The sequence below is a fragment of the Limulus polyphemus genome, unplaced genomic scaffold (assembly GCF_000517525.1).
Source record: "Limulus polyphemus unplaced genomic scaffold, Limulus_polyphemus-2.1.2 Scaffold4524, whole genome shotgun sequence".
NCBI lineage: Eukaryota > Metazoa > Arthropoda > Merostomata > Xiphosura > Limulidae > Limulus > Limulus polyphemus.
Genome location: NW_013670134.1, coordinates 66,889 through 76,602, shown reverse-complemented (window position 1 = coordinate 76,602; position 9,714 = coordinate 66,889). Strand labels below are relative to the sequence as shown.

The 9,714-nt window shown below is 32.3% G+C and overlaps 1 protein-coding gene across 1 annotated transcript in view; it reads left to right on the top strand.

Annotated features, from left to right (window-relative positions):
• LOC106471298 (atrial natriuretic peptide receptor 1-like) overlaps positions 1-5,605 on the top strand; it is a gene marked incomplete at its 5' end in the record, with an annotated part of 17,014 nt that extends 11,409 nt beyond the window's left edge. Inside the window, one exon of the mRNA XM_013931897.1 lies at positions 5,534-5,605. Coding sequence (XP_013787351.1) covers positions 5,534-5,605 — 72 coding nt within the window. The remainder of the gene's footprint in view (positions 1-5,533) is intronic.
• Between the last annotated feature and the right edge of the window lie 4,109 nt (positions 5,606-9,714).

Below are 9,714 nucleotides of genomic sequence, written 5' to 3'. Positions count from 1 at the left end.
GTATAGATGACAATCTTAAAAGTAGAAAACTTTGATTATAAGTCAGTATATTACTTCATGGTTAAAGAAACCAACATCTGCCTAACATAGAAAAGATGCCATTGAGGAGCAGTTTTCAATAAAAATGATGAAACTTATTTTCATCAGGTCTGCTAGATGTTTACATGATGCATGTTTCTGAGATTTTCTGTGTCACTCAGTAATAGAATAAGCATGGCTCAAAGAGTACACAAAACATTTAATTTAAGATCTTATATTTTATCAACTGATTCACGTACTAGATTCACTTGATAAAAACATAAATCACCTGTTAAAGTAATAAAAATTACAAAATTTGTCTTAAAATTGTAAACATGCCTTTTTTAGATTCAACACTCCAAAGTGAATTTTTAATTTAACTGTCTCATATTTACATGCATTCAGTTGCCTTATGCTAGGATTACTAAAGTTTGATAACCTTTGAGGTTGCACATACTTTTATCTTAATTTTATATAAGTATTTTTTTATTCTTTTAATGATGAGTTTCCTTCTTCTAGGCGTGTAGAAGCAGTAAAATTCGATATGACATTTATTGAGAGGAATGCCAGGAAGTTTAATGAACCAAGTAGTCAGATTGTAAAACAAGCTAGCATTGTTACAGAACTTTTACTTCGCTTTATTAAGTAAGTACTAGCATTAGAACTTTTTGAAATATGTAGCTCAGAAAAGTGAGTACTGAATTATTGAATAAATAATATTTTAAAAAAAGATGGAACAAATATATATTGTCAGGTGAGAGCACAAAGTACCATGTTTTGTGTGTATAAGTAATATTAATTTCTATTATATTTCAGCTAAAGCATTTAATCACACATTGTATTGATTATTGTTTAATAATGTTAAGTGTACAAGTTGTTGTTTCTACACCAAAATGTTGCATCAGAATATTTAATGTGGAAGTCTTATTTCCAGGTTTTTCAATGAACCTATTGTATATTAAAAGTAAAGAAGTCAAAATCAAGATTAAGTTCTTTATAGGATCTCGTTTTTTTTGATACATGATTATTGAATTTTAATTAATTTTTAACAACTAAAGAAAATATATGTGACAACTGATGTATTGGGATATTTGGAAGATTTTTTTTTTTTAGATTTTGTCCATTATATATGGCTTTACTTTTTTTAATTGGTTATTAATCTTTCATTCTTTATATTAATCTGGTTCTTGTTTGTTTGTTTCAGCACTACAGACTGTGTGGATCCCATGCAGTTATATCAAAAAATAATGGAAACACAACAGTTGCACACGTTCTTTTCAGAGAGTGATCTTGATGTCACTGTATCAGATAGTGAAGCTGAAGATGAGGTAGAAGAGGATGAAAATGCAGAACTAAATGATCAAAGAAAAAGAAAAAAGGTGTGTATTGGATGTAACTTTGTCATAAAAAAACAGGCCTAAGTCCCACCTTGATATAAACTGTCCTGAAGCTTTTACTGAAAAGCAATACAGCATAATATATCATAAAAGCAAATATACTAATAGAAAAAAGAAAACTTATTTGTTAATCATTGTAACTTGTTTAATTTTTGGCATAATATTTAACTAAACAAACACTGTAAAGTTACCTTATCCATTAATATTCTAAAACACATCTTCTTTGTCAATTACCTTGTAATAGATGAAAGGGTGAGGAAATCTATTATAAACAAATCATGTCTAAAGGGATAAGATTGGTCTGTGTCTTAAACAACCACAAAAATCTAGCTTGTGAGACAAAATTTACAATCAACATGAAAAAAAGGAACTTGTTCTCAGAACCTTTGCTGGACCAAATGTTGATTTAAAAAAGACATAAGTAATATTTTAACGTTTTCTGTCTGTTTGTTTTTGTTTTGTTTTTTGAATTTTGCGCAAAGCTACACGAGGGCTATCTGCACTAGCCATCCCTAATTTAGCAGTGTAAGACTAGAGAGAAGGCAGCTAGTCATCACCACCCACCGCCAACTCTTGGGCTACTCTTTTAACGTTTTCTACCAAAAAACATTAAAAATTTAACATAAGAATGAAACTTAAAGTAAAATATCAGCATTTTCAGATTTTAAGTCTAAAAAACGTTAGACATCATTTAACTTGGATTTCTGTTTGACCAAATGCTGTTTAAAATATTGGGAAGTTGTATTTGGGTTATTCTTAGAGATGCTAAAATTGTTTTGTTTGCACGTCATCAGACAGTTAATATCATAATGCTGATATTGTTATTTAATTCTGTTTCGTATAAGACGTAGTTTTCATTTAATTAAAGAAACTTGCATTCTCCTGTATGTCATCAGACTTAGAAACAGTACAGACTTTCTTCAAGATCAGAACTTCATGCACTTAATGCAGATATCATCTTAAAAAATGCTCTGGTTATTGTTTTTTAATTCCAGTGTAACTTTAAGCAATTAGTTATTGTATAGTGTGATACTGGTACCTTCAAAATTTTTCAATTATTCTATATTTTCTTATTTATTTAAGGTTTGGAATATGGAATAATGAACAGTTTTTACATTGAAATGCTTCCTATTTAAAACTACCACCAGAACAGAAAATATTATGATTTTTGTTTTTCAGAGTTTAGGAAAGAAACCTAGTAAACGAAAACGACTACAGTCTCGAGAATATACTTCCAGCTCATGGAAACAACAGTGCCTTGAGCTGTTAGAACTTATATTTGAATGTGAAGATTCTACTCCCTTCAGGCAGCCAGTTGATCAATCAGAATATCCAGTAAGTTAGCGGGGTATCAAAAGATGTTTAAATATTTAGTTAAACAAAAAAAATAAGAAAGGTGTAAGTAGTAAGACTTACTGGCAACATGGCTGATTATCAGCTAACTGTTATATTATTTCTTTAATATCTAATGTAGCAAGCACTCAAGCTCATCATCCCATTTACTCTATAAGGGATTGTTGAAACTTGTTTCACATAAGCCTGTGATATATATATAATTTCTAACATCAAATCTAATGAAAGAGTAGAAGTTATAAACCTTAAGTCTTTCACGGCACAACTGTAAAAATAGATGTTAAGTAGGTCATTTTGGTATTCTGCATACACTTTGCTACTAGTAACTACCACCAAGAAGCATTAAATTTAAGAAATCTTTTATTACATCAGCTTTTATGTATCTCTTTAAATGAATCAATGGAATGCTTCATTTATTGTTTATTGGAATCCTTTTTGCTCAACAAGTCTTTCATTAAATTTGTTTAATATGTATTATCTAGCAATTAGCAAATTAAACAAAAAAGTATGATAATTATTCCAATAGCGTTGATTTCTAGAATATTTTTGAAAGAATTATTTGGAAAGGGTTTATCATATTTTTTATTAATGATTTATTTTCAACAGGCAGGTAATGTATGGTAGAGGTCATCCTGGACTTTTTTTTTCATTTCTTTTAATTAACCATTAAGGATTTCATATCAGAAGTGGGTAAAAATGGTATTTTATTTCTTACTATTGTCTACCACAAATCACTATCCAGGAGACTTTTTGTTCAATATCAGAACTTGTAAGATGAGCTGGGTCGTAATGGCAACCTAAAGTCTAGTGATTGTATATGCACTACAAAAATCAACATCTGCAGTCAAGTATGATTCTGATCACAAATATTAGACATATTTGTTCCATATTGCTTCACCAGCTTTCAACATTTAACACTGTAACAAGGCATATAATTTATGTTGCAAAGATTTATGAATATAACTTTATAACATGATCCTAGGATAAGTATTTTAGTAATTTTGATTACCTCATTGGAGATAATGAACATTGGTAGATAAAAATTATTTGAAAAAAATCAATATTTTTACCTAGGAACTTGTTCTAGTAGAAATAGTACCACACAAGTTAAGCTATCTGAAAGTCTGTCATCGATTCCACATATCAATGTAGCATAGATGTGATTAAATGTTTTAGGCACCTTATTGCATTTTCATAGCCTTCATTATTAAAAACAGTCACAGTTTTTTTTTGCATTCTAATTTAAACCCTTCATAACAACTTTTTACCTTCTGAAAATACATAAAATAGTTAAGATTGCTGTAATGACAAAGAAAATAGACAATATTTTGGCCAAATAAAGTAAAATAAAATAGTAGGATAAGTTACGGTTAACTTAATATTAAGGTTTAAAAAGTCAAAACAAGTTCATTCTACTTAAAAAACAAAATCTACAGCCTGCACTTCAACACCTATGCTGGCTCTTGTTAAGATTCAAGCTTCCAGCCTTGTTCCTTACACTTATTTGACAGCCTGTAAATGTCAAAAAAGTTTAAGAAACAGGGCTGGGAGCTTGAATCATAATAAGAGCCAGTATAGGTATTAAGTGCAGGCTGTAGATTTTGTTTTCCTATTTAAGAAACTTGTCCATACAAAAATATTTACATTATTAGAGAGCTTTTATAATTTTCTCTTCATTTGTAGCCCTCCACTGGCTCAGCAATAAGTCTGTAGTCTTATAACACAAAAAACTGGGTTTTGATACCTGTGTTGGCACAACACAGATAGTCTATTGTGTACCTTTGTGCTTAACAACAAATAAACCTTTCATTCGTTAATAATATTCTTTTATAAAACCTCTGATTTTCGTAAAAATTCTTTCCGAAGAAACTTTACTGATACAAGTCCTTTCTTAAATAAAACTGTTTTATTCTTTCTGAATACAACTTTGCAATACACTTAATTTCCACAGTCACACTATAACAAATGCTATAATTCACAATGAACGGCTCACGTGCTCGACTCAAATCGTCAGTCTCTCTCTGTCTGCAGTTCAATTACACTACATTGTTGCCGTCACTTCTTACCGGTCTTATATGCACAAGAATACCGCATATCTAGTAAACGCTCGAGACTTCACGAACCGTCGAGAATATGACGTGTTACACTAGGGTCACGTGACCTCCGCTGTCGTAACAATATGTTATTGTGAGTTAGGTTAGTCTAATTTTAAAATTATCTATGCCACTTTTGTACATACTTGCAGAGCCAGACATAGAGTATCTCGCGGACCCTCTTCTATAAGTCAAGTAACAATTGTTCGACGTCAGAATATCATCGCACGCGTTCGCTCTTTGGCAAAACGACGCCAGCCCACTTCTATGTTTTTCCATTCGACTATCGCGTGCTTATCAAACTTTATCGTATCGATTTCAACACATGTAATCAACTTATATTCTCATTTATTGGTCATGGCACATAACTCAATATTTTATCGGATTTCAAACTTCAAGCGCGGGGCCTAAAGCGACAGCCAAGCTTGATTTGCTCTAAGGCTGGCGCTGTATACTCGGTATGGAATTCTTCTTTTGACGTTATATATATATATATAAGGAAAAAAACGTTAAAGTATAACTGACGCTCCAGGAACACAGCTGGTAAAATAAAAACATTTTTAAATATTTGAAAATAACACATCTTAAAACTCAAAGGAGGCGTGTAAGAAATAAAAAAAAATCAAAGCTATAAATGACACACTTTTCGTCAATCTCGGTTGATTTTCACAGGGTAAAGGAATTACTCGAACGTACTGGCTGGAAGATGAAAAAAACATGCCCAGTTACTCGATCCTGCCATGACTGGATTATGAAAATCAGGCTAATCAAGAAATCACCTTTGAATCATGTTACTAAGGGACTTTTGTGTCGCATTTCTCTGTTTATTTAGTCTATTCGTGTATTTTATTTTATTTTTGCTTACAGTGTTAACGTTTTACACTTCATGAGAGTTTATTACTAGTCTAAAACGACCTCCCCACCTTTTTATAATTTTTGGGAAATGGCTCTGGTAGCAGATTTCGCTGATAAAAAAAATATCAATCGTATCAATAAAATCCAGTTATTATAGGGTTATTCAGTTTAAGTCAAACTGAAATGTGTAATTTCATAAATGTAAGTAAAAGTAACCTGTTTTGTAACGTAGTAATTATTCGAATTTGATGTTAATGTGATTTTCTCTATTTCTCTTATTTATAACATATCAACCTTATGTGTAAACTTTAGGTTGTTTATTTTAGAGCAAAGCCACTTTGAGCTATCTGTCGTGGTCAAATCGGGGAGTTGAACCCCGGATTTTAGCGTTGTAAGGCCGTAAACTTACCGCTAACACAACCTGGGGACTAAGCTTTATAAACTATGTTTTAGAAATATCAGGTCATTATTGTGTGTCCCCAGGAAGTCTGAAGGCTTATAACGCAAAAAATAGGGTTCGATACCTGCGATAGTCAGAGCAGATAGCTCATTTCATATCTTTGCACGTAACAACAAAACAAACAAACATTATGGATCATTTCGCCTCCCGAGCGGTCCCTGAATTACCTTAAACACGAACATTTCATTGTCCGAATGTTTATTCCATGATTTAAAATTAGTCGTATTTCACCAGAACATTTTGACCTAATTTTCGACGTTTCTTCTAATCTAATTACATACTATGAGGTTAAATATTTTTTCATGCCTACATACAACTACCTATTCTTCCTGTGCATAATCAAAACTACAGTTAAGATATAAAAAAAATCCATGTGTTTAATCGAAAGTTGTACACGTTAATGAGTTATTCATGAGTGAGTATTGACCGTGACTTACATCTGCTTCTTCCTTTCGCCTGATAAATGAAAACGAAGTTTAAATGTACATAATTATTAAACAACTATTGCTTCGTGTGTATGTAATATTTGAATTGAAATTGGAGAGATAAAGCACAATTATTTATCAATGCTGCTTCGTTGACTTGTCTTGATAAAATAAAAATGTAATACGTGTAATAACTGACCGTTATTACTCTCTGTATGTTTATGTTGATAAAATGTACTGTATCAATGTTCGTACACTTAATTATATACAATAATTAACTATTTAATTTCTGTAGTTCATATTGGTGTATAGAAGACATTTTAATACTAAAAATATACGACTTTATAACACCAAATTGTTGTTACGGTTGTGTTTTAGTGAAACACACATGAAGAAGCTGTAAAGCGAAACGTCGAGTGTCCAATTAATGAAGAAAACAATTTGGTGTTATAAGGTGGTTTATTTCCAGTGTTAATAACTGATTGTTTTGTTTCGTTTTTGTAATTACAAGATTTCAGTAGAGAATGACTCGTTCCTTGTGAAACTTTGCTATTTTAATATGTAGAGTAAAAGGTAATTATTGTTTATAAATATGAAAATTCAGTACAGAATAACTCCTTGTTTGTCTGAAGGTTTGTTGTCAAGGTAACATTTAAAAGTATAATTAAAAAACTGGGTTAGAACAAAATAATTTTAGCCTGATAAAAAATTTCCGAAGGTATTTAAAAGATGGGAGAATTAAATATATGACCCAACAAATGATGGTAATGTTGTTGACGTTTCAGATCTAAACCGTTCTGCTAAAAAACTTTATTCTCAAAAGTACAACAAAACAGTTGTACAGCTTCTATTAACATGTGTACAGATCACAGGAAGTCTAAAGACATCATTGGGAAAAATATAATAACTAACCTAACTTAGGCCACCAGGGGATAATATTACTATTTGTTTTGTTATTAAGCATACAGCTACACAAAGTGCTATCTGTGCTCTGCACTCCACGGGTATCGAAACCCGGTTTCTTGCGGTATAAGACATAAGACATGCCGCTGTGCAACTGGGGGGCAAGGGTTAAAGTGTCTATATTGAACATGAGACGCCGTTCTTCACGTTTGTCTGTCCTTTGGAACAGATTTTGGTACCAAAACCCGACGATGTGAAAGGCAAGACATTTTGAAAGGAATTTTCAGTGGTAGAGCAGACTTTCGAAAAAGACCCAAATATTTTTCCGGAATCCAATAAATATCATCTACAAACAAAATATGAATATGTGAGGAAACACTAGTAATAAAAATAAGCATCTTTCTTACAGCCTGTAACGAAATTACGATTAAAAGTTCATTAAATAAAAAGTTTTACAGGTTTATTATACAAATGTTACATCAGCACAGTGTCACCTAGTTCCGGTCCAAATTATAAATCAGTCGAATTGACTGACCAAGTAGCGAGAGAGTTAACAATATGGAGTCTATCATTAAAGTATTTAATAACAAATAGGATTTGGTCTTTGAGCATTTGTTACAGACCAGCCTTTGTTTGGTAACTAAAAAATAGGAATGAAAGATTTGAGATGGGAATTATTTGAGAGAGTAAGGCTGTTTTGAATTTGGGCTAAGGGCCAAGGCTACTGGTGCAAAAAGGCAAATTTTGCTTCGGTGGTGGGGCAGAAAAAAGGTCCCACTGAAAGAAATGCTCCAATATTTAGTATGTTAAAAAATGAAATAGTGAAAGGTAAAGGTTAACGACTCGTTGGTGTTACTACTAATCATGTGACGACGATGTCCCTAAATCGTTCACTGACCATACGTCCAGTCCTACCAATGTATAGAATTTGACACAAGTTACAGACTATACAGTATATAACCGACTCTGATATACAAATCAAAAGTCGATTAATATAATGTTGACCCTTAAGCATAATAATCAGAAAACGGTTATCGATATGAGTACAAGTTACACAACGAGAATGGGGAATATTCAGAATTAGTGTTGTCTTTATCATCAGCAGTTGGAACGAACAAGGACACCACAGAGACGTGGGTTATTAGTGCAGGCAACATTTGGTTGGGTACGGAAAATATTCTTAGTTATAGGGTAGTTCTATAAATTATACAAATTGCCAAAGATCGATTTATTAATCTGACGAGAAACTGTGGGATTACAGAATGAGAGGTTTAGTTAATGTTGTTCTCGTTGTGTCAGTGAAAGGTTTCTAGTAGTGAAATGGATTCGGCTTGGTTACGGGCGTTGATAGTTGTAGAGGATGAGAACAGCGTATAAAGAAATAAAGAACTAATTGATTAGCTTTTTCTAAAGATTTTTCATCATTACTGGACAAACGACTGAGACGAAATAATTGAGAATACGGGACGGAACGTAGGGTAGAGTTAGTAAGACAGGAATCGTAACGTAGGGCAGAGTTAGTAAGACAGGAGTCGAAAGGTAGGGTATAGTTATATAACAGGAGCCGTAACGTAGAGTAGAATTAGTAAGCCAGGAGTCATAACGTAGGGTACAGTTAGTAACACAGGAGTCGTAACGTAGGATATAGTTAGTATGACAGGAGTTGTATCGTAGGCAGGAATCTGTAATGTGGTTATACGTAGTGACGTCAATGTCGAGGAAAAAAACGGTCTATTGAGAAACATGCTATATGAAGTTGAGGTTAAAGTTAATGAGGAAAGTAATAATGTTGTTAAAGGAAGGTTCCTCTAATTGAGGAATTGCTCCTTGAATACAGGAAGTTATATATTCCAAACAAACAAGGGTGAATACATGAAGTTATACATACCAAACAAACAAGGGTGAATACATAAAGTTATACATACCAAACAAACAAGGTGAGTACATGAAGTTATACATACCAAACAAACAAGGGTGAATACATGAAGTTATACATACCAAACAAACAAGGGTGAATACATGAAGTTATACATACCAAACAAACAAGGGTGAGTACATGAAGTTATACATACCAAACAAACAAGGGTGAGTACATGAAGTTATACATACCCAACAAACAAGGATGAATACATGAAGTTATACATACCCAACAAACAAGGGTGAGTACATGAAGTTATACATACCAAACAAACAAGGGTGAATACATGAAG